Source organism: Arachis stenosperma, chromosome 3 (assembly GCF_014773155.1).
Source record: "Arachis stenosperma cultivar V10309 chromosome 3, arast.V10309.gnm1.PFL2, whole genome shotgun sequence".
NCBI lineage: Eukaryota > Viridiplantae > Streptophyta > Magnoliopsida > Fabales > Fabaceae > Arachis > Arachis stenosperma.
The window spans coordinates 163455740-163480464 of NC_080379.1; the positions used below are offsets into that span (position 1 = coordinate 163455740).

At 37.4% G+C, this 24725-nt stretch overlaps 2 protein-coding genes across 5 annotated transcripts; one reads left to right on the plus strand and one right to left on the minus strand.

Moving 5' to 3' along the window:
- Positions 1-378: 378 nt before the first annotated feature.
- LOC130967159 (uncharacterized) lies at positions 379-2979 on the minus strand. The gene is made up of 2 exons (XM_057891979.1): positions 1160-2979; positions 379-1078 (listed from the first exon to the last, which is right to left on the minus strand). Exons 1-2 carry the CDS (start codon positions 2977-2979, stop codon positions 379-381), a joined length of 2520 nt encoding a protein of 839 aa, XP_057747962.1.
- A 3437-nt stretch (positions 2980-6416) lies between these two features.
- On the plus strand, positions 6417-9042 carry LOC130970057 (amino acid transporter AVT1I-like). Of its 4 annotated transcripts, none has more exons than XM_057896015.1 (5): positions 6417-6581; positions 7314-7395; positions 7468-7608; positions 7683-8290; positions 8357-9042. In XM_057896015.1, exons 3-5 carry the CDS (start codon positions 7524-7526, stop codon positions 8873-8875), a joined length of 1212 nt encoding a protein of 403 aa, XP_057751998.1. In that variant the 5' UTR covers positions 6417-6581; positions 7314-7395; positions 7468-7523; the 3' UTR covers positions 8876-9042. The 4 variants fall into 4 exon arrangements, with proteins under 4 accessions (XP_057751998.1, XP_057751997.1, XP_057751999.1 ...); XM_057896014.1 differs by having other exon boundaries at positions 7332-7395; XM_057896016.1 differs by having other exon boundaries at positions 6417-6563.
- Positions 9043-24725: the final 15683 nt, after the last annotated feature.

Genomic DNA, 24725 nt, shown 5'->3' on the forward strand with positions numbered 1-24725 from the left:
TTGATGTTTAGCCGTTTTATCTTGGCTTGTGATCAGTGACCGTTTTAATCGTTTGCTCATGTTGTCGTGATGAATTTCCGCTTCTTTTAACCGTTTTTGGTTTATTGTTGTCACTTATATCAATGGCCGACGGCCTTTTGTGTAGTCGTTACGATTGTGGTTGACGGGTTCCCGGGGTGATCAGTCCCGGGAACGCGCGTCGTCGTTGGACGTGGTGGTTTATCTGGAAAATTAAGTGACAAAATAGGAGAGAAAATTTGCACAAGTATAACTTATTCGTTAGCTGTATGAAGGACTCGTAAGTTGCTATGAGAAGTTCAAAAGTGAAATTTGCAAGTTAACTACATAGCTAGCCTGATCGGTTTGTTGGGCCTTCTTCTAGGAGTAGAATCTTTTCAGGTTGTCCGCATTCCATGTTCTCGGAACGCCTTTGCCGTCAAGTCTTTCTAGTTTGAATGCTCCTTTTCCCATCACTTTCCTGATTCTATAGGGGCCTTCCCAGTTATCCGCTAGCTTGCCTTCTCCGGGGGTCGGCGGGCCGATATCATTCCGTCTTAGGACGAGGTCGTTTGGCTCGAATTCCCTCTTGAGCACTTTGGTGTTGTAGCGCAAAGCCATTCTTTGTTTTAGCGCCGTTTCTGTCAAATGGGCCATTTCTCGGGCTTCATCTATAAGGTCCTTTTCTACGGTTTCCTCTACTCCTTTCAAAAGCAACCGCGGACTCGGTTCACCGATCTCTATGGGTATTACAGCATCTACCCCGTACGTTAGCCGGAAGGGAGTTTCCTTGGTGGAGGATTGCTCGGTTGTTCGGTAAGACCAGAGGAACGATGCTAGTTCGTCGGCCCAAGCACCCTTTTTATTGTCCAACCTCTTTTTTAGTCCTGAAAGGATAACCTTGTTGGCGGACTCCACCTGTCCGTTCGTCTGAGGGTGTTCTACCGAGGAGAACCTTTGCTTTATACCCAGGCCGTTGAGAAATTCCGTGAACTTTTTGTCAGTAAACTGCGTGCCGTTGTCCGAGATGACGACCTCCGGTATCCCGAATCGCGTTATCACTTGCCTCCACATGAATTTCCTGCAATTGGACGAGGATATGCTAGCTAGCGGTTCGGCTTCTATCCATTTGGTGTAGTAGTCAATTGCGACTATGAGGTACTTGACTTGCCCCGGGCCGACTGGGAAGGGTCCTAAGAGGTCGACTCCCCATTGAGAGAATGGCCGGGAGGTCGTTAGCAGGCTTAGCTCGGAGGCCGGCGCCCTGGCAAAGTTGGCGTTCTGCTGGCACTTTACGCATTTTTTCACAAACTCTTTGGAGTCCGCCATCATCGACGGCCAATAGTATCCGGCTCGGATTAGTTTCCTCGCTAGGGCCTTGCCTCCGATGTGGTGCCCACAGCAGCCCTCATGGACTTCCCTGAGGACGTAGTCCGTTTGGTCGGGATGTAGGCACTTAAGTAGGGGTTGGTTGAGCCCTTTCCTGAACAGCTGTCCTTGGATGACGGCGTATTTGGCCGCTTCTCTTCTCAATTTCGCCGCATCCTTTTGGCCAATAGGGAGTTTGCCGTGTTCTAGGAAGTCGATGATGGGGTCTAGCCATGAAGAACCTAGGCTTGTCACGTGCAGTGTGATTGCGGGTTCTCTCGTCATGCCTTGAATGAGAGACCGGTTCCCTTCTCCCGGCTTTGTGCTAGCTAACTTCGACAGGAGGTCTGCCCGTGTGTTCCTTTCTCTAGGTACGTGGTGGACCGTGACCTCTTCAAACTTTTGGCTCAAGCTTTTAACCTTTTCCAGGTACTTCTGAAGCAAGGGGTCTTTGGCTTGGTAGCTACCGTTTACTTGGGAAGTGACGACTTGGGAGTCACTGCATATTTCCAGTCTCCTCGCGCCGACTTCTGCCGCTAGGGTCAAGCCTCCTATAAGGGCTTCATATTCTGCCTGGTTGTTCGAGATGGGAAACTCGAACCTGACCGACTGTTCGTATACAACCCCGACCGGGCTTTCCAGGATGATCCCGGCACCTCCAAAGGTCTGGTTGGAGGCTCCGTCCACATGGAGCTTCCACCGTGTACCCACGTCTTCGTTTGGGTCTCCTGTTACTTCAACTAAGAAATCCGCCATGGCCTGCGCCTTAATGGCCTGCCGGAGTTCGTATCGTATGTCGTATTGGGAGAGCTCGATGGACCAAGTCATCATTCTTCCCGCCAGATCGGGTTTTTGGAGGACTTGCCGGATCCCCTGGTCCGTTCTGACGACAACTTGGTGACTTTGGAAATACTGTTTAAGCCTCCTCGAGGAAGTTAGGAGTGCCAAGGCTAGCTTTTCCAACTTGCTATATCTTAATTCCGCCCCTTGCAAGGCTCTGCTTACGAAATAGACTGGCTGTTGAGCTTTCCCGTCCTCCCGTACCAGAACTGCGGCCAGGGCTTCGCTTGTTATAGCGAGGTATAGGTATAGTGGTTCCCCGTCCTTTGGCTTCCCGAGAACGGGGGGTGCCGCCAGGATTTCCTTGAAATGTTGAAAAGCTTCTTCACACGCGGGTGTCCACTCAAACGCCATCCCTTTCTTCATGAGGTTAAAGAATGGCAGGGCCTTTGTTGCCGAAGCTCCGAGAAATCGGGACAGTGAGGTCAGCCTTCCTGCCAGCCTCTGGACGTCCTTGATGCAACCCGGGCTCTTCATCTGGAGTATTGCCTGGCATTTCTCCGGGTTAGCTTCTACCCCTCTCTGAGTTATCATAAATCCCAGGAACCTGCCGGCTTCCATGGCAAAGGCGCACTTGAGGGGGTTCAGCCTCATACCGTGTTGACGGAGGGACGCAAATACGCTTGCCAGGTCGTTCAAGAGGTCGTCAGGTCGTGTTGTTTTTGCCAGGATGTCGTCCACGTAAACTTCAACTGTTTTCCCTATGAGGTCGTGGAATATCCTGTTCATCAGCCTTTGATATGTCGCCCCCGCATTTTTCAAGCCGAATGGCATTACCTTGTAGCAGAAAGTTCCTCCTGGCGTTATGAACGCCGTCTTGTCTTCGTCGGGACGGTGCATCGGTATCTGATTGTAACCGGAGTAGGCGTCCATGAAACTTAGATATCGGTATCCCGCCGCGGCGTCGACGAGTGCATCTATGTTGGGGAGGGGGAAGCAATCTTTGGGGCATGCTTTGTTAAGGTCGGAATAGTCCACGCACATTCTCCACTTGCCGTTGTGTTTTCTCACCAATACCACATTCGAGAGCCATGTCGAGTAGTCCACTTCACGTATGAAGCCTGCTTCTAGGAGGCTGGCCGTTTGCTTGGCTACCTCCTCTGCTCTTTCCGCCGACATCTTTCTCCTCCGTTGAGCCACTGGTCGTGCTTCCGCCTTGACGGCTAGATGATGCGAGATGATTTTTGGATCTATGCCCGGCATGTCGGCTGGTGTCCAGGCGAACAAGTCCCTGTTGGCTCTTATCATTTCAATCAAAGGCTCCTTCAGCTCATGTGGGAGGTTCTTGTTAACGAATGTGAACTTTTCCTCTTCGTCACCGATTCTGAACTTCTCCAGGTCCCCTTCTGGCTCTGGCCTCGGCTTGTCCTCTATTCTGGCATCAAGGTCGGCTAGGAACACGCCGGATGCTTCCTTGGACTTCTTTCTCAGGGAAAGGCTGGCGTTGTCACAAGCGACCGCCGTCTCGAGGTCTCCTCTTATGGTCCCTATGGATCCATCATCGGTAACGAACTTCATAATAGCAGCTTGGTGTTGATTATGGCTTCAAAATCATTGATTGTTTTTCTTCCCAAGATGATGTTGTAGGCTGTGGAATCTCGGAGAATTACGAACTCGGCCATCGCCGATCTTCGGCCTTGTATCTGCCCCACCGAGATTGGTAGGGAAATGACTCCGTCTGGTTTGATGAAGTGGTCGCCTAACCCGATAACCCCGTGCTGGTGAGACATCAGGTCGGCGTCCTTTAGCCCTAGCGCGTCGAACACGTTGCGGAACATGATGTTTGAATCAGCTCCTGTGTCGACAAGGATCCGTTTGACGAGGCCGGTTCCCACTCTGGCCGTTATGACCATGGGAGGGTTTTCCGGGGCGTCGCTGAACCATTGGTCTTCCGGGCCGAAGGAAATGGATGGAGGTTTTTTGGAGTTCTGCACCGGCGGGGATGAGATCGCCAGAACCTTGGCGTCTTTCTTGTGTGCCGACCGTGATTTTGGTGCAGCGTTTTTTGCCGTTACCACGTTTATCACAGTGAGGCCGTGGTCTCTGTCCTCGGGCTCTTGTCGCCGTTTGGCCGAACGGGCTTTGCCTTCCTCGTCTTGATCGCGATAACGTCTCCTCGGCTCCCTGATGAGATGGGAGAACGCTGCTAGCTTTCCTTCCCTTATCGCTTGTTCCAGCGCGTCCTTCAGGTCAAAACAGTCCTGCGTTTGATGGCCATAACCCTTGTGGTAATCACAATAAAGGTTCTTATTTCCTCCCGTTCGGTCCTTAAGTGGTCGGGGCTTCGGAAGAATTCCCTTCTCCGCTATCTGCTGGTAGACCTCCACAATGGGGAGAGTGAGCGGAGTGTAGTTAGTAAACTTCCCGACCCGAGGGAACGATCTAGGTGCTTTATTTGATGCCTCCTCCCTGGATTTTTCTTTTGCTCTCTCTCCGTCGCCGGGCTGCCGAGCCTGGCTGTAGCCGGACTGCCGTTTATTGGCAGCCACGACTCGGCTGACTTCCTCGTCGTTTATATACTCCTTGGCCACTGTTTGGATTTCATGCATCGTCCAAACCGGTTTCGTGGTAAGGTGTTTTCGGAAGTTCTCGTTGAGGAGGCCGTTTGTTAGGCAAAGACTGGCCACCGAGTCGGTTAAGCCGTCAATTTCCAAGCATTCGTCGTTGAACCGATCTAAGTACTTCCTCGTCGGTTCTCCTTGTCTCTGGGTTACTCCTAGAAGGTTGATAGGGTGCTTGGCCTTCGCGATCCGCGTTGTAAATTGGGCCAGGAATGCACGACTGATGTCTGAGAAACTGTATATGGAACCTTGTGGGAGGCCGTTGAACCATCTGATCGCGGGCCCTGCTAGGGTTACCGGGAAGGCGCGGCATCTTACTTCGTCCCCCACACCCTCCAGATTCATCCTGGCCTCAAAGGCCGTGAGGTGTTCTAGAGGGTCTTGAGTTCCGTCGTACCTCATGTCCGTTGGTTTGTCGAAGTGTTTCGGCAACCGGACCTCGAGGATAGATCGGTGGAACGGGGTGGGGCCCATTATCACGTGTTGTCGTGTTCTCTCGGATCTTCTTCCTTCCCCGTCTTCATGACCTCTTGTCGGTCGGCGGGTTGGTCTACCGCGGGAGTAGATGATTGTATCATTTCGTCTTCTCATTATGGGTGACTCCTCCCGCGTGCTCTCCGCTTCCGTCCGGGAGGCGGATGCACGTCGCGGGTGGCTTCGGCGAGAGTCTTCCTCCTCAGGAGATGGGGTATAGCTGGGATCGGTGGACCGTCCGTCCCGCTCCTGGTCGGCCAGTTGTCGTTCTAGGTTCTGGACTCTGTGGCGTAGCTCCTGCATTATTATGGCGCTATCGCCGCCCGTTCCCCCGAAAGGTCGCGTTCTCGTGTGTTGTTGGGGGGATCTCCGCCCTCCTCTTTGCGAGGCGACGGAGGCTGCCCCTTCCGCTCCGGCTGCTCGAGCTCGGTCGCCGGGACCTAGCGCGACTTCCATTTAGGCGGGAGTCCCCACAGACGGCGCCAATGTTCGGTGGTCGGTTTCCGGACAGGTCGGGTGTGCGAGTGAAGGGGTGAGGACGCTTTAGCTTGGGTCGCACCGGTGGCGAACTAGTCGAGCAGACGAGCACTTGGTCTGAAGAGAAGATGAGGGGGGTGCCACCTGCAAGGACACTCCGACGCTCAAGTCAGTAATGTGCAGGCGGGCAGAATAACGAGGTGAAAAGATATGACGTACCTCGGGGGAAGAGCCAATCTTCCCCTTATATACATGTCAGTCGTGGGCCCCCTTGAGAGGACAGGCCCATTTCCCCAAGGACGTTGCCCTGCAGCCGCGTGCCAACCGTACAGGACGCGTGTCCGGGTCGGTTAGGGAGCGCGTGTCCGGGTCGGATATTGTTTGGGTCGGGTTGACCCGCGCGGATCTTGGGCCAGGCCGTAACAAGTTCTTTCAAACTTTCAAGGCATCAAACTGTATCTTTTTCTTTTATTTTTATTTCATTCATCATTTTGAAAGAAATTTTTTATATATTCTAATTCTTATTTCATCATTTCTGCTAATACTTAATAGTGACATACAATTTGTGAGACTTCATAGGAAGTTAGTTACAAGAGTTAAATATCAGTAACTAACTCTGGCTATAAATACAGTACTTCAATTCCATTGTATTAACATTCCATTCATTCATCTCTTATCAATACAATTCGGTTTCTCAAAGCCTTTGTCTCTCTCTTTCTCTCTTTCTCCGTTCTCTTTAATTTGTTCTTAACATTCTTGCTTGAACATCAAGCTTTCTTTCTTGGATGTTAATACAATTTTCATCATGATCCTGATCACCACCCATCAACACTTGAACAATGTTATGTATGTCATGACTCACGTGTAAGTGAAGTTAACATACATATTATTAGAAGCTAAATTAGTAAGTGTAGAATGTTTTAAGGATCTTGCATAATCTTAAGCCTTAAAGAAGAACTCTAGCAAAAAAAGTAGTGAGTTTATTTAATTTTAATTGGAATAAAGATTGCGAATTAATTTTTTAGTCAATAATTAGTTAATATTTTCTTTAATTTTTTCTTCTTGTAATAATCTTTACTTATTTGTTATTTTATTGGTTGAGTTGGTATTCTAGTAAAACAGTTATTTTAAATATCATTGTACGAATTATTTGAATAGAATAATTTTCAAAATACCAATAATCAGGGGTGTGCTATTTGGGATGTTATTTATTGATTAATTGAAGATTAATGCATGATCAATTTATGCTAAATATGTTTAAATTTCATTAGATACATAAAAATATTTAATTTATATAACAACTCTATATTTTTAGCAATGGGAGAACATGTCACCACCTTCATAAGTATCAATTATTATCCTTAATAATTTATTTATTTAATTTTGTTATAATATAAAAAAAACAAATAACAAAATAAAATTAGGTGACCAATATTTTTATCTTATATTTTAAACCAATATTAACCAACTTCTCTTTTTTTTTTCCATTAAAAATATAGATCCCAAGCATTTCCAAATAATTATAAGTATTTTTTTTAAGATATATCCAAATATGGTAAGTAATTTTTTTTTCATATGACAAGCACACACTAATAGGCTCATTTGACTATAAAGTGATGGATCATGACATGTGAGTGGACTTGAGTGTGGAGCCATTGCTGGCCTCCTAAAGAGGAACGTAAGTTATGTAACCACTCTTTAATATTATTGATCATGATGCTTATCTACTCATCATTCTCACTATCCTCAGGTGCATGGTGATTCATTTTTGACAACAACTCCAATCAGAAGACTATTACTATTATCATGGAGAGCCAAAATTCAGGAGAATCCCTTAGAGGAGGAACATCCTTCTTCAAAACATGTTTCAATGGACTTAATGCCTTGTCAGGTAGTCTATGGTATCAAATCATCTTTATGCCAATGATATTAATTATTCTAATCATTCATTTTCCTTCTCTTTAGGTGTTGGGATACTCTCAATGCCATATGCAGTGGCTCAAGGAGGGTGGATGAGTTTAATTTTGCTCCTCATTGTTGCTACTGTGTGTTGGTACACAGGATTGCTTCTTCAAAGGTGCATGGACGCACATCCATTAATCAAATCCTACCCTGACATAGGCGAGGTTGCTTTCGGTTACAAAGGAAGAACCATGGTAGCCATCTTCATGTACTTAGAGCTCTATTTAGTTGCGGTAGAGTTTCTCATACTAGAAGGTGACAATCTTGAAAAGTTGTTTCCAAACATGGATTTCAAGATTGGTAGCCTTAGAATTGGAGGCAAAGCCGGTTTTGTGTTGCTAACTGCGCTGGCAATACTACCCACAACATGGTTGAAAAGTTTGGGAGTTCTGGCCTACATTTCTATTGGTGGGGTTGTGGCTTCTCTTATTTTGATTGCTTGTGTTGTGTGTGTTGGTGAAGTTGATGGAGTTGGATTTCATAAAAAAGGAGACATGATTCATTGGAAAAGGTTGCCTTCTTCTGTGAGTCTCTTTGCGTTCTGTTATTGTGGACATGCAGTCTTTCCTACATTGCGTAATTCCATGAAAGATAGAACTCAATTTTACAAGGTACTAAATACTTTACACAATTATAGTTTAAAGAAAAAAATGTTACTCATTATTTGCTAAATGCAGGTTTTGATAATATGCTTCATCACAAGCACTATAACCTATGGGTCCATGGCTACCATAGGGTACAAGATGTTTGGAGAACATGTGAATTCGCAGGTGACCTTAAATCTTCCAACAAAGAAAATAAGCACCAAGATAGCAATTTACACAACATTAATCAACCCTTTCACTAAGTATGCTGTTATAATCACCCCAATAGCCAATGCTGTTGAAGAAACATTATTTTTGTACAAGGGTAGACCTATTGCCATCCTCATCAGAACCACTATTGTGCTAAGCACTTTGCTTGTGGCATTATTTGTTCCCTTTTTCGGCTATGTTATGGCATTTATCGGCGCATTTTTGAGTGTCACGTGTTCATGGATTCTGCCATGCTTGTGCTACTTAAAGATGAACAAAGCAGCTCAAAAGTTTGGAATAGAATTGGTTATCATTATAGGAATTTTGTTTACAGGGTCAATTATTGCTCTACTTGGCACTTATATCTCTGTAACTCAGATAGTAAGTCATATCAAATTATGAACATGGAGCGTTCAAAGTTTTCTAAATACTAGTTAATTAAGCAAACCTATTGGTTATGTGCGTAGTATCAAATCAAATTAGATAGTGTTTGAATGGATGAAATGTGTGTGACGTACTTATATTCCAATGAATATTTTGCCAAAGCTAGCTCAATAATCTTCAGCATCTCAAAGGTTCTTTATTGATCAAATTTCTAATCTCTCTAAATAGGATTATGCTAGGTTCTTGAACAACATGAATAACCACTAATTTGATATATCTATTATTCACATTATTTAGTATTTTCATTATTTATTTTATATTTTTTTCTTTAAATATTACTAATTTTGTAAGGAGACAGAGGAGTAATGCACAAAGTTCGAAATAAAATTTCAACCTAATCAAAACATATTGCAATTTAATACAATAACACTCAAAATTTCAAATCATTGTTAACTCATCGTTTTGGAATTAGGAAAAGTTTAGGAGACAGGAACTTTATTAAATTTTGGCTAGTATGTAACAAGCAAAAAAAAGTGAATAATCCTACATTATTAAATAAAATCTCACACCATTAAAAATATCATTCATAGCTATTTAATAGCTACAAATCACAAAAATTGCTGTCCCTAACACTCCTCTTTAGATTATCCTTAATATAACCTTTAGTTAGTTAATTGCTTAATTACCTCGTGATTTACATATAAAAATTTCATGCAAAACCATGAGTCAGAGACATGTTGTGATCTTCATTCCAAACCAATTTTATATTGCACATGCTCCACATAAATAGAAAACAATGAAATTAAGGTGTTGCACCTTCCACACACACTTCATCATCTTTGCCTATAAAAATCCCTACCATTAATACTAACTAACATCTCAAATAAGAAGAAATAGTCAAGCCTTAAGTGAGATGAAAATGACAACAGCTCCATTATTCCCATCAAGCTTTTGATACTTATAGCTCTTGTAAATCGTCCAGAGATTGTTGAGTTCCCCATCTTCTAGTTTACATTCACTTCGGGAATTCTGTTTTATTATTGTTTGTTATTATCAATTGTTAATATGAATTAATTGGCGGCGTCAAAAATTAAATATATCTTTTTTTTGAGAATTTTAAAAAATGTATCTTTTTTATTTAAAAATTAAAAGAATGAATAATTGCTTTTTTTTTTAATAACGCGCTCTGTTACTTCTCTCTCACTTTTTCCTCTCCTCTATTAACAATTGTATTGAACAACTATATTAACAATTATAAAATGTTTGAATTTTTGTCGGTCGATAGGGTTTTTTTCTTCACTTGTCGCTGGATAGTTAAAGAACTTGGTTAATAAAAATCCAAGACATTTCTTTGAATTTTTAGCCCTCATCACTAGTGCTCTGTTTCTATTGGGCTGACCCAATTCTACCGCCTTCCTTTGTGTGATAAAATAAGATTAATTGTTCGAATGATTTTCTAAGTGATGAGTTTAAAAATGAATTATTTTTATTTTTCATATTATCAAACTATTTTACACTGTGCTTGTGAGTGTATTCAAGTTAAATAATCAACCATCCTATATATATATATATATCAAAATCAGCTATTAATATATAATATATATTAAAATATAAATACACATTAAAAATAAATTATACTACATATATATTTATATAAATTTATATAAATATATTTGTGGTTAATTATTTAAGTGGATAATTTTAGTGTATTAATAGCATATATAAATTTATTTCATAAGTAGAACAAAAATAAAAGAAAAAAAATATTTAATAACAAAATATTATACTTTATCTTTTAAAATAAAAATTCAAAATTTATAAAATTCAAATTCTTTTTGTTAAATAATAAACTAAAATCCTTTCAGTTGGAAGGACCAAAATATCACAAGTTAAAATTTGTTGAGTCTTTTCGCTACACATTTTATCATTTTAAAAGTAAATCGTTGAAATACAATATTTTAAGATTGAAGTATGTGCTTATACTTTTTTTTTTCTGAAATTAGTGAAAAACTTGCCTCATAAATAATCCTAAATATCTTAAACTTGAATTGGTCGAGTGATCAAATCATTCATTTAATTAAATATGTATTAGAATATTTAAATTCTATTTTTGTATGTAATAGCAATATATAAATAACAGACTCTTAATTGAAATTTAAATCTATAATAAATTAATTTTTAATCAGTTGGATTGGGTTGAACGTGATATTATGAACAATAAAAAATAAATAAATAAATGAAAATCATCAGTTGATACGAATACAAACATCTGGTGCATGTAGAAGGATAACCCCACAAAAGTGTGCACCATCAAATTTCCTCTTCTAATTAGAGCGATGGTCTATGTGAACAGTGAACACATTTGAACTGAAATGCATACATTATTGGTAGCAGCATTTGTTATTGGCCCCAAATATGAATGGAAAGAAAAACAAAGAATATAGAGTAGTAAACAAAGGAGAACCATGCAATAATCATATAGTACTAAGTACTAACTAGTAACTACACAAACACCACACAGCTTTTTCTCCCAATCCGCAATAATGGGGTTTTGAAAATAAAATGAAACAAAAATAAATCTTCTTCTCAATTTTATCGACTATAATTTTTCGCTATACATTCTTTAAATAGTATTGAAAAAAACATACAAAAACATATATTCTATGATAAAAATTACACCCAATAACATTACTTAAGAATAAAAATAAAGAGAATCAATTTTCCATTAAATATCAGCAGTCAATACACGAATCCTATTCTAGCAGTAACAGTGTGAAACGAACATAATATGGACCGACATGCCACTATTATTGTTGCTTTACAGAGCATCATGCAGTAAAACTATACGTGAAACTAAAAAGGAATGAAAACACAATAATAATATATATTTGGAGACATGTAGAGGTGGGGAATTTCTACGCCCCTTTCCATGTTTTGATATTCTTTGATTATTATCGTTAGAAGGAGTTCGTTAGTGCTTTGGTCCAAAAAAACTCAATTTAATTAAATAAGCTATGTTAGGATACTTAGAGCACGAGCATATAAATGTATTATTAAAATAGGATAAACAGGCCAGGGATGGATAAGCTAAGGTTTGGTTCCTAGTTTTAAATGTGTGTGTATATATATTTCGTTTATTGATTCCTTCATATAATAAGTGTACTAGCTATTATTATTAAATACATACATTTAAAGCTAACTACTAAATTACACCACTAATACTAAATGTCAAGTTAATGCAAATCTTATCGTTTGCGTTAGGACACCACCAAGTGATCGAGGATAGGTTGCATGCATAAATAGAATTTGCTTTCTCATCATCCTCAATTGAAAAAAGATTAAAATTATACTACTATTTTACTTACAATCTACTTTAGGTAAAAAAAAAAAGACACAGAAAAATTAAAATCACATGATCATTTAAATAAGAGAGACATCTGTCTGCCTGTTAGACAATTTTAAACATAATATTCATTCGATATTTAATTTATTAGACACATATATTTTTTGTTTTTAATTGTGTCTTGATAAAAAAAATATTTTTTTAAATACACTTAAATATATTTAAATATTATTATATGTTAGTATTATTATTTATTAAAATAATAATTATTTTAAATATTTTATATTTTTTATATATATTGCGTTTTCATATTTTATAAAAATTTAAATTACATATATTCAAATATTTCATGTTTTATATCATATCGTATTATTTTTCGTGTCTATATCATTATTGGTATATTATAGTTTAAACTATTACGAATATTCTAGCTAGTTTAATTAATATGAAACTCTCTGTTAGTTTGCGTGAGTTCCAATCCTCAAAACAGATAATTAAGTATTTTTAAAATTTCAAGGCATCAAACTGTACTTTTTTTTCTTATTTCATTCATCATTTAAAAATAAATTTTTTATATAGTAGTGCTCCATTAACAAGGAAGCATCGACAAATTAAACGTAGTGCTCCAATATCAACTAATAATAGGACACCCACTAATTTCACAATATTTTCTCATGGATATCCAGTGTAGTGTGTCTGGAATTTTATGGAATTGGAATTGGAATTGATTTGATTTAAAAATAAAATTCTTTGTTTGGAATAAATAATAAAAATAAAATTGAATTGATTTGTAGATCTCGTAGATTTTTATATTATAATTAAACTTAAATTCTCCTAATTTTAAAAGAATTTGGATGAAATTAAAATAATTTAATATCTTAAAATAAAAAATTGTTTTTACAATTCAAGTACTGTTCGGACAGGAACTATGCACTCCTACATATAGATTTTTTTCAGTAATAAATTAAAAAAATAATAAAATAATTTTATTGTGGACAATGACAACCATTATTAGTACACAAAAATAAGTATTTTTTTTAGAAAATAATGATTTTTTAATTTATAATGAAATTCTTTTTTTTTGTTAAATATAGTTTATGTGTACTTAGGTATTTTTTGAGAACAGTCACCAAAAAAAAAAAAGGTATTTTTTGAGAAGATGATAATGATTGTCATTGTCATCGATGATGTAAAAAAAACTATGTTTGTGGTCCGTCTAATATTTAATTTACAAATAAAACCAATTTTTTTAAAAATTAAGGTGTTGGAAAACACCATTTTTACTATACTATTGTTAAATACGGCTTATTTCTATGTATTTTATATATTTTTATGTACTTTTGGAGATGATGATAATGACTTAAAATTTTAAGTTTCGTTATCATCCGTTAGTTTTAAACCCGTTATTTATGAAAAATTTGGAATGAGTCGGGTGTACGACTAACTCTATAAAATTATAGAAGTTTGTCGGAGTGTGTTGCGAACTCATCCTAAACAAAAAATACATTCCAAAAATTAAAGTTAGTTTAATTTTTTTGGAGAAATAATAATTTTTTAATTTATAATAAAAAAATCTCGTACAGACTGTGCCGTTCACGCAAACAGACTGCAATTATTAATGATGATGACAAATTGTGTGGTAAATAAAGAATAAAAATGTAAAATTAGATCATTATAGTATAATTATTTTCTATATACAAATTATTTTTTGATACAAGTCTATACAAGTCATTTATATTTACATATGTACATTCTTCTTCGTGCTGTTATTGCACGTTCTTCTTCTTTTTCTTCTTCGTTATTTTTCTCTTTCGTTATCGTCGTCACCAACACTACATCCTCCTCCTCCTCTTCCTCTTTCTTTTTTCATTGGAATTTTTTCTCCTCCTTCATTTTCCTCCTTCTCCTCCATCATCAGTTATCTCGTTGTTGAAGATAATGAATAATTTAAATTCAGATTGTCAATTGAACAAGAACGAAATTGATTATTGTTTGAATCCAATCAAATAGCTGAGGTGTGGTTCGATTCTAGTTAATTTTTTCTTAGTAGTTTATGATTTTGTAGGTGAATAATGTTTCATCATTAATGGTTTGAATTGAATGTAATGTAAAAGTTCTGTATTAAAGAAAATATTTTTTGTATTTGTAGCAAATTTGGGTGTAACACGAAGATTTTTGAGTATTATTGTTTAAGAATTTTCGGTTTATGTGTGTTGATAAATCCTGCATAATTCAAAACTCTTCTTTTCCCTCCTCCTCATCTTCTGCTGCTGCTTCTTCTTTTTTTTTCATCATCATCATCATCATCATCTTCTTCTTTTTTTTCTTATTCATCTTTTTTTTCTTGTTTTATCTTCTCAAGTTTTTTCTTATTTTACTCTTTTAACAAGAATAAAAAAAACAAACAAAGAAGAAGAAGAAACATATAATGCTGCAAAATTACTTAGAAGATGATGAACTTACATTCATTCAACTAAAAGAAAGAAAAAAATAGGGAAAGAAGAAGAAGAAAATAAGTACAGCATTAGAGAAAATATTTTTCTGTATTTGCAGCAAATTTGGGTGTAATACAAAGATATTTGGGTGTAACACGAAGATATTCGAGTATATTATTTAAGAATTTTCGATGTATGTGTGCTGATAAGTTCTGCATAATTCAAAACTTTTTCTCTTTCTCCTCCTCATTTTCTGCTGCTTCTTCTTTATTTTTTCATCATCATCACCATCTTCTTCTTCTTTTTTGTTCATCTTTTCTTTTTTATTTTACCTTCTCAAGTTTTTTCTTATTTTACTCTTTTAACAAGAATAAAAACAAAAAATCAAACAAAGAAGAAGAAGAAACACATGCTTCAAAATTACTTGAAAGAGGATGAATTTACATTCATTCAATTAAAAGAAAGAAAGAAATAAGGAAAAGAAGAACAAAAAAATGCAGCATTAGAGAAAATATTTTTCTGTATTTGCAGCAAATTTGGGTGTAACACAAAGATATTCGAGTGTATTGTTTAAGAATTTTCGGTGTATGTGTACTGATAAGTTCTGCATAATTCAAAACTCTTCCTTCTCCTCATTTTCTGCTGCTTCTTCTTCTTCATCTTCTTATTTTATATTCTCATAATTTTTCTTGGGAGGAAAAAATCAAATAAAGAATAAAAAAAGACATAATGTTACAAAATCAATAAAAAGAGGAGGAAGAAAAAAATGCAGCAACAACAGTAATAAAAAACGACGATGGACATGAAACACGCGAAAAAAAATGAGGAGAAATGCAAAGAAGGAAGAGAAGAAGAAGGAAGAGCAAGAGGAAGAGGAAGAGGAGGAAGAACGCGGAATACAAAGAAGGACGTGATTTCACGCACGCGTTACGTAAATGACTTGTATGACTTATATGTTAAAAAGACTTGTATGTATAATAGTACTTATTATATTATTCTTTAAATTAAATCAATTCTTATTTTAAATTATTAATTTTAAATATAATAATTTATTTTCAATTCAATTTATTTTATTTCATTTTAAATAAATCAACTCAAAAAATATTTTATTTCAAACACACTTTTAAAGATATATTCTGTTAAAATCTTGTCCATAAAAATCCCATGGGATAAGAACCAATCAAACTGAAAAAGAATATAATATCTATTACAATGAGAACTATTTTGTTAAAAGATATTATGACAAAAATTCTAATGAGATAAAAATCAAGGTTCTGAAAATCGAACCGATTATCGAACCGCTCTAACTACTGGTTTACTGGTTCATAGGTTCAACCGGTTTAACCGTGGTTGAACCGAAAAAATCGTTTTATAAAAAAATAATTAAAATATAAATAAACACACAAAAATATAATTATAGACTAATAATCTTTAAAATATTATCCAAATTAAAAGTATTACAATCAACCACAATATTATAATCTCATCCAAATACAAACACAAAAGTCAAATAACAAAAAAATAAATAATCAATCACAAACCATTCAATTATTCACCATCTTCATATTACATGTCAATTTGCTGCATAGAGAATACTAACATTTTGAGTGTTGTTCATTCAGCAATAGAGAGTATGTAAAGGTAGGATTGGGTGAATTAGAGAGATGGTGTATTGATGCCACTGATGAGGTGAGCACCAATCAACCATTTGAGATCATTTCTTCTATTCCATATTTATATCATAACCTGAATCTGTCATGCACAGTATGTTGACTCAGCCTGGGAGGAACTGAAACATATTGAGCAAGCTTTAGGATTCCTAGTAAAAGTCAGTTTTACAGAATCTTGAATTCATATTCAAACAATCAAACGAAAAGAAAGTCAATATTGCTCATCTTCTATTCAATTCTTAATCTCAGGTATTGCATCAGAAACCCAAAAAAATATTTAATGAAGTAACAAAGGAGTTCTGCCCAGTGAATGTCCTCTTTTCAATTTATAGCTACCTGTAAATTGATATACCTCAATTCCATTCTCTTTCTAATAACAAGAACAATTAATTAAGATCAACATCATGAACAATTTATATACTTAACAATTTATAAAATTAACAAATTATCAAAAGGTCAAGAACAACATAACAACTTAACAATCTAAAATTTAAAAGTTAAGAACAGCACTAAAACATTAATTTATCAAATTAACAAGTTAATAAGATCAATTAGAATTGAAAATAAAAAACACAAGAACAACTAAAGCTTTAAAATACAGCAAACCAACATGAAAACAAAAACTTGAACAACATACTAATCATTAAAAACAACAATTAAATAAAATAATAACTGAATAATTAATATAAGAAAGAACAAGTAAAGAAAAATAAATTACCTTAGGCTGGAGCATGTTCTGAAATTCGAACAGAACAGGGAGAGGGAGCTGAAACTTTGAAATGCAATGGAAATGGTTAAATAGAAACAGAACGGTGGTACATGACAGCAACCAGCAGCAATTACAAAATAGCAATTACACTAACATTGGTACATTATGAAACAGAGCTAGTAACTAGAGCAATTACAAAAAATCACAAAATATTAAAATGAAATTTTGAACAAAATTTTCAGAAATTAAAAGGAAGAAGAACCAAGTATTCAGAAATTAAACAGAACCAGTAACCAGAGCAAAATTAAAAAGAAGAGCCAGTAACCAAAGCCACTAACCTTCCAAGCAAACATGAGAAGAGGGAAATTCCAGGGAATAATCTGACCAGCAACACTAATTGGTTCATACAATGTTTGCACATGATATTGACCATCAGCAATGTTTTCAATGTTTGCAATGTTTTCAATATCAATATTACAGGCTTACAGTAACCCATTAATCTCATAGATAATTAGCATAGTGATACACAATAAAAAAAAATTAATAGTAGCAAGGTTGAAATCAAGAATATCAAAAACAAATCAAAGATTAACTGATTAACCAACAAACTAAAACCACAGTTACAGTTACAAAAAAAAATACCTTTAAGGGAAGGGCCACGCGACGGAACAGAGCAGAGGCCGCTGAAGGGAGCGCGGTGGAACAGAGCTGGCGCGGCGGGACAGTGGCTGCGCGATGGATGCTTCGACGATCGAACGGTGGCTGCGCGATGGAGGGAAGGAAGTTTGCGACGTTTGCTGCGCGAAGGAAGGGGAGTGAGGGAGCAGGCGGTGGCTGTTCAAAGGTGGAAGCTGCGACGGCGACAGTAGTAGGCGGTGGTTGGACGGAAGTAAGGGAGTGAGGGAAGAGCATGAGTTCCATGAGAGAAGCTCTGGACAGTGGCTAAGTGTGAGAGAAGCAAAGAACGCGTTTTAGTTAGGGATGAAGTTAGGGTTCGGGGCTCCTTCCACACAAAAACGACAGCGTTTCAGCAAAATTTAAAAAACCGGCCGGGTCACGGTTCGGTTCGACCGACCGGTTCAGCAGTTCAACGGCGGTTTTTAAAATTTGCGGTTTTAACTTCTGACCGATTCGTTTTTTGTGTCGGTTCACGGTTCAACCAGTTCAACCGGCCGGTTCGAATCGGTTTTCAGAACCTTTGATAAAAACCCAAACAATGAAAGAGAGTACGAGCTTTCTCCTCGTAGTAAAATCGCATAAAATATCAAAATTGATGCATTCCAATTTTATATTCTAGCTTTTAAAAGGAGGATGTATCAATATAAAATGATTTTGTAAATAAATCTGTTAGATTATCATTTGAATAAATTTATTAAATATTTATACGAAATTTTACAAACCACAAACTATCGGTAAGTGTATAAAATCGTCTCAAGTAATACCATGGGAGTGAGTTATCATTTTCACGAGATTAATGGGTTAAGTAAACAATAGTCAATTGATTATTCTAGTCAGACAATAAAAGCCTTAGGATTTCAAGAACACTTAGCATAAAACAGGGAATAAAACAAAAACAATAATAAACGAGTGAGAAAACAATATGATTAAGAGAGTTAAAGTTTTAAAGATGTTGATACTTCCAAACAAATATTTTTCACCCTCCACCTTGATTATGTAAAGATGTATCTATGGAAAATCATAAATAATCAAACTTTAATTTTTTGGTAATTCAATTTCTAATCCTAATAAATTATCAATTCCTTAATTAATTGATTCGATGTCAATTATCAAGTCCAAGTTCAAAACCTAAGAATTATGAGAAGAAATCTTCAAATTTAATTTAAATAATTAACTTTTTCAAGATATTAAGAAAATTTAAGTCATATTAGAATTATTTCTCAACACATTCAAACCCTTTAGATGAAGAACGAAAGCTCTTTCTTAACAAAATATCAATGTATTAGTCAAAAGTAGAAAAATTATAACATTAGTTCATTAGAATCAACGGATCTCATAACCTTAACCGAGGAGATTAGTCACCCATGCTAAAGCTTCACAATAAAAAAACTCAGAATGAAAAATGGCCAGAAGGGCAGGATGAAGATTTTCAGAATTCCTTATATACTAAACCTAAAGTAAAACCTAAGAAATAAAATTCAAATTAAAATCTTTATTAAAAAAAATCAAATCAAATCTTCTGCAATTAATTTTCAATTCTTCTAATGATTCAGATCCATGACTTCATGATTCAACCCTTGTATACTGTAATGTGGGCTTGACGTGAGCTTTCTTTAAACAAGATGCAGACTTGGTGATACACCACTATTTCGTGGTACATTTGTGCTTAATTGAGTGGATTTTATTCACTATTCTCACACTTATTCATACAATTTGTATGATTTTACAATTCCTTTCCAATTTTGTTCTATGGTTGAAAACTTGCTTCCTAAGCCTTTAAATTGTGTATTTTTAGGTAGCGTTTGGTGGAGAGACAGAGACGGAAAGACTGAGACTGAGAGACAGAGACTAAGAGACAGAGATTGAAATAAATCTCAGTATTCTGTTTGGTGCAAAATGGGAGACATGAATTGAAACAAGAATGAAACTCTAATTTAATTTGCACAAAGGGTAAAATTGGAATTAATTAATTGAAATAAAAGTATTTTAGGTATAAAATATTATTAAAATTCCAGTCTCCATCTTTAAAAATTTCAGTCCCCTGTGTCCCTACATTTTGGAGGTACTGAAATACTGAAATTTTAGAGACAGAGACAGAAATTTTAGTACCAGTCTCTGAACTAACAAACGCAATACTGAATCTCAGTCTTTCAGTCTCTGTCTCAGTATCTCAAAACAAACACTACCTTAATGTCTTTCTATACCATTCGATGCTGTGATCTGTGCATTAAGTGTTTTCAGGTTATATAGGGCAGGAATGGCTTAGAGGATGGAGACGAAGCTTGCATAAATGGAAGGAGCACAAGAATTAAAGGAGATAACCAGCAAAGAGCGACGCGTGCGCGTACCTGACGCGTGCGCGTAATTTGGAGATTTGCACAGCAACACGTACGCATACCTGACGCGTATGCGTGACACGCGAAGAAGACCATGGCGCGTACGCGTGACTGACACGTACGCGTGATTTGCGCCACGTGGAGAAAATGCAGAAAACGCTAAGGACAATTTTGGGCTGAGTTTGGACCCAGTTTTCAGCCCAGAAACGCAAACTAAAGCCAGGGGACTAGCAGAGACTCAACATTCATTCAGATACACTTATCATTATTCACAATTTAGGTTTTAGATGTAATTTCTAAAGGGAAAGGCTATCTCCTCTCTCTAGGTTTTAGGATTCTTAGTTTTATTCCTTTTCAATTTTAGATTTTCATTATACTTTAATTTAGTTTTCTTCTACTCTTATTTGTTCTAGTATTTTAGCTTATCTATCTTCTCTTGTTGATCTATGTTATTTTTACAATTTAGTTTATGAACTCTTCATGTTAGATTGATTTTCCTTTTTATGAAATTTGAGGTATTTCATATTTATGATTGCTTTCTTCAATTTATGTATTGATGCTTTCAATTGATTGTTTGGATTTTATTATCTCTTATTGCTTTTCTATGCTTTTGTGTTGTGCCTTCCAAGTGTTTGATAAAATGCTTGGGAAGATTTTAAGTTAGATGTTTCTCCTTTTGGCTTTGGTTGAGTAATTGGTGACACTTGAGTTATCAAACTCCTTAGTTGATTGATAATTAAAAGTTGCTAATTGATTTGGATTCCACTGAAGCTAGTCTTTCCTTAGGAGTTGACTAGGACTTGAGGAATCAAATTGATTCATCCACTTGACTTTCCTTCATAATTAGAGGGTTAACTAAGTGGGAGCAATGAACAATTCTCATCACTATTGATAAGAATAACTAGGATAGGACTTCTAGTTCTCATACCTTGACAAGAGTTTTTATAGTTGTTAGTTTGTTTCCTTTACAATTTACTTTTCTTATTTCTTATCTTAAAAACCCCAAAAATATACTTTTCCATAACCAATTATAAGCACACTTCCCTGAAATTTATTGAGAGACGATCCGAGGTTTAAATACTTCGGTTATCAATTTTATTAGGGGTTTGTTACCTGTGACAACCAAACTTTTGTATGAAAGGACTCCTTGTCGGTCTAAAGGCTATACTTTCAACGAGAACATACTTGTAAATTCTAGACCACGCAAGGAATTCGTTCGTCAAAATGGCACGTTTATGGGGAATTGCAAACGTGTGCCTTATTATTGGTTATTGTAAATATTTGCTTTTTGCTTGTTTGCTGGTTTTTGTTAGTTTAGGAATTAGTTGCCTATTTTTATTAGTTTTTCTTTTTATTTGCTACTATGAATTCTCACCCTTTTGACTATGAGTTTGGTTTACATCTTGTTGTAGGGAATGGACGCTACAATGAGAATATGCATTAAGGATGGAAAAATCAAAGATGGGAGGAGCCACAAGGATTTGATCAACCCTCTTGGCAACAACCCCCACCAACATACTATGACCAAGAGCCATTCCAAGAAGCATACCAAGATAACGGTTATGGTGAGCACTTTTTTTATGGGAGGAGCCACAAGGATTTGATCAACCCTCTTGGCAACAACCCCCACCAACATACTATGACCAAGAGCCATTCCAAGAAGCATACCAAGATAACGGCTATGGTGAGCACTTTTTTTATTATCAACAACCACCACCATACGCCTATGAACCCCCCCTCAACGTAATTTTGAACCACCATACTCACAAGTCCCTTACCACCAAACACCCCCATATCATCCTAATCCTTACCCACCATACCAAGAGCCTTATGAGCCATACTTAGAATCACCACCTCAATACTCATCATATTCATGCCCTTACCAAGAAGAACCACATTCCTATTATGAATCCTTTCTCCAAAATAATGAACCCTCCCATCCACCCCATCCTCCACTGGATAACAACACCCTTATATCTACTCTTATTGGTCTCACCTTTAAACTCCAATATCTTATATCCTGTAGGGACCAACCCTCTACCTCCAATATTCAATTCTTAAGCTTTAGTGCATCACTACCCTCCATGAAAGAGCACCCACATCCATCAATCCAAGAGCAACACGATCTCAATTATGCTAGTGACATAGAACAAGAGAGAAGGGATCGTCCTAGGAACATAATGGATCAGTTTCACGAATTCATACTTCACAAGAAGCTAGAGAAGTCCCTAAAGGTAGAGGTAGTAGAGACCCTTAAAGGCGAAGGAGTGGTTGAAGAATTAGTGAAGGAAGACATCAAGGAGGAGTTTGATTTTGCATTGGAACAAGTGGAGGAAGCCGAAATTATCACAGAAGAGGAAGTGGTTGAAGACTTAGGAGATGCAAAACTTCCATGGGAAAGTCCAGTCATAGAGCCTCATTCCAAGGTGTTTGATGTTGATGTTGAGGAGGGTGTACAACCTCCAAGGCATATCATGGTTGAAGACTTTGCAGAGGTTGATCAAGAGATGGAGATTAAAGAAGAAGAAGCACAGTCTCCCATGCCCTTGGTAGGTAATGAAGAAGATATTGAATTGGAAGAAAGCTACCAAGAGGAAGCGGTTGAAGTTGAAGAGGCTTGCAAAGAGGTGGAAGAATTCAAAGAAGAGTACAAGGGAGTGGAGCTTGCAAGACCATTGAAAACACCTCTCCCAAAGTCATTACCATCCAATACAACATTCAAGTGGGTAAAATCCTTATCCCTAACCTTTACTTTCCCACTTGAATATGATTTGCTTGAGACGGATGGTTAACTTAGAGCTCTTTGTGGCTTTAAGAGTAAGAGGGAGATGGTTAGCGATAGGAGTTGTCAGGCAAGGTTAGATATGGTTGCATGCTCCAAATTGAAGTGCAAAGGTTAGTGTAGAGCTCAATCGAATGGGTCTAGGAAGTTGTTTGGCCGCTTCAGTGAGAATTCAGATTACTTGCCACCCGGTTGGAACAATGGTGATCAACACAAAGACGGGTGCAAAAGCAAGGTTTGGGACCCCGGAATTCATTCTAGCAATCAACACTCTTGGGACCTTGTCGCTTACTTTAACTTGCTTGAAGGCTTTATGTACCTAGTTTGGGATCCCAGAGGCTATTGGAATTGCAAGCATTGGTAGGGATTCCTAGACGAGTTCAAGCATAAGCCGCCCTGACAAGGAGCTCACCAAACGTCCAACTTAAGGACAATAACTAAAAGTGCTAGGTGGGAGAAAATCCACCATGGTATGATTGTTTCTTTTAATTTTTAGTTTTCTATTGTTTTCTTTTACCAGTGCTCATTCATACAATCTGCATCATCACCTGCATTCTACATATTTAAAAAAGGGAGGCATTCGACGCGCAAGCGTCTATGACGCGTAAGCATCTTGCATGGCTGCGACCACTATTGGGATTGAATAGAGAGTTCTGTGGGAGGCGTGCTGGAACCGTGCCTTGTGTACAAACCAGTCCATGCGTATGCGTACCTAATGCGTTTGCGTCCCTTACGATTTTTGGTATTCCACGCGTATGCTCCTAGCACGCGCGTGCATCAAGGAATCCGCGTAAACATGTTTTGAACAGAAAGTTGTGATGGCTTGGCGCTAGCATCGTGTGAGGGGCACAAATCCACTCACGCGTACGCGTCCCTGACGTGTACATGTCCCTCTCATTCTCAGACCACCCACGGCACGTGCACGCGTCGTATGTAAGCTTTGATTCCTATGCTATGCGAACAGAGAGTTGTGCGTGCACAGGGCTGAACTCGCGCGATTGGCACGACCAGAGGCGCGCGTCCGCACACTGGACGCTTACGCGTCCCTTCTTGTTACACAACCCACGCGTACGCGTACCGTACACGTGCGTGTCGCATGCGCCGCATCACTAAACCAGCGCGCCGCCCAATTTCAATTATTCCCCCCTCCCAAATCGTAATTCTCTCTTAATCCCAAATTCTTTCTTCTCATCCCCTCTCATTCTTATTCTCTTTCTCTTCTTTTATTTGCTACATCTGCATACTTGCATTCATGGCATTTTAAATTTATTGTTTCTTCTCCTTTTCTTTTCTACAATTGTTGTTTTCACATTGGTGTTAAAATTTTATTACTCAGCTGTCGCATATTTCTTGCATTATTTTGGTTGCTTCTTAACTTGTTTTTTAGTTGACATGCCTTGTGCTTCCATTATTTTCTCACTTACATGTTGTAGCTACCATGTAGTTGAGAACCTTATTATTTGGCACTAGCCCACATATGTTTTATTTCTTTTCATATCTTTGCTTGTGGATTCTTTCCTTTCCTTTTTCTCTTCTTTCAGGATGGCCACCAAGAGAGAAAAGAAAAAGTTTCTAACTGGAGCAATAAACAAGTCTACCACACAATCTTTGGAGAAAAAGAATCAGTTAGAGCCACCCGTCCACTTATACATCTTTGCGTGTACCGAGGACGGTGCAATCTTTAAGTGTGGGGAGGTCGATACCGACTTCCGTGGGTAACTACTTTCTGACTCAACACCAATGTTTAAATTTTCTTTATTAAACTAGTTGTTGCATTTGCATGTTTGATTGTATGTTTGTTTGATTTTGTGCATATTTTACCACTACTTGGTTGAAGTGATGAATTCTTTTCCAAGAAATTATTTTATAGCATTTCACTAACTTGAATTAAAACTTTTGTTAAACTTGTTTGAAG

Bases quoted from the DNA above. Each gene is read 5' to 3' on its own strand.
- LOC130970057 (XM_057896015.1), top strand. From the start codon at position 7,524: ATGGAGAGCCAAAATTCAGGAGAATCCCTTAGAGGAGGAACATCCTTC. The intron at 7,609-7,682 runs GTAGTCTATGGT...CCTTCTCTTTAG, and splicing joins TGGACTTAATGCCTTGTCAG to GTGTTGGGATACTCTCAATG. The intron at 8,291-8,356 runs GTACTAAATACT...TGCTAAATGCAG, and splicing joins ATAGAACTCAATTTTACAAG to GTTTTGATAATATGCTTCAT.
- LOC130967159 (XM_057891979.1), bottom strand. From the start codon at position 2,979: ATGCCATTCGGCTTGAAAAATGCGGGGGCGACATATCAAAGGCTGATG. The intron at 1,079-1,159 runs GTACCTCATAGT...GTCCAATTGCAG, and splicing joins GTCGGCCCGGGGCAAGTCAA to GAAATTCATGTGGAGGCAAG.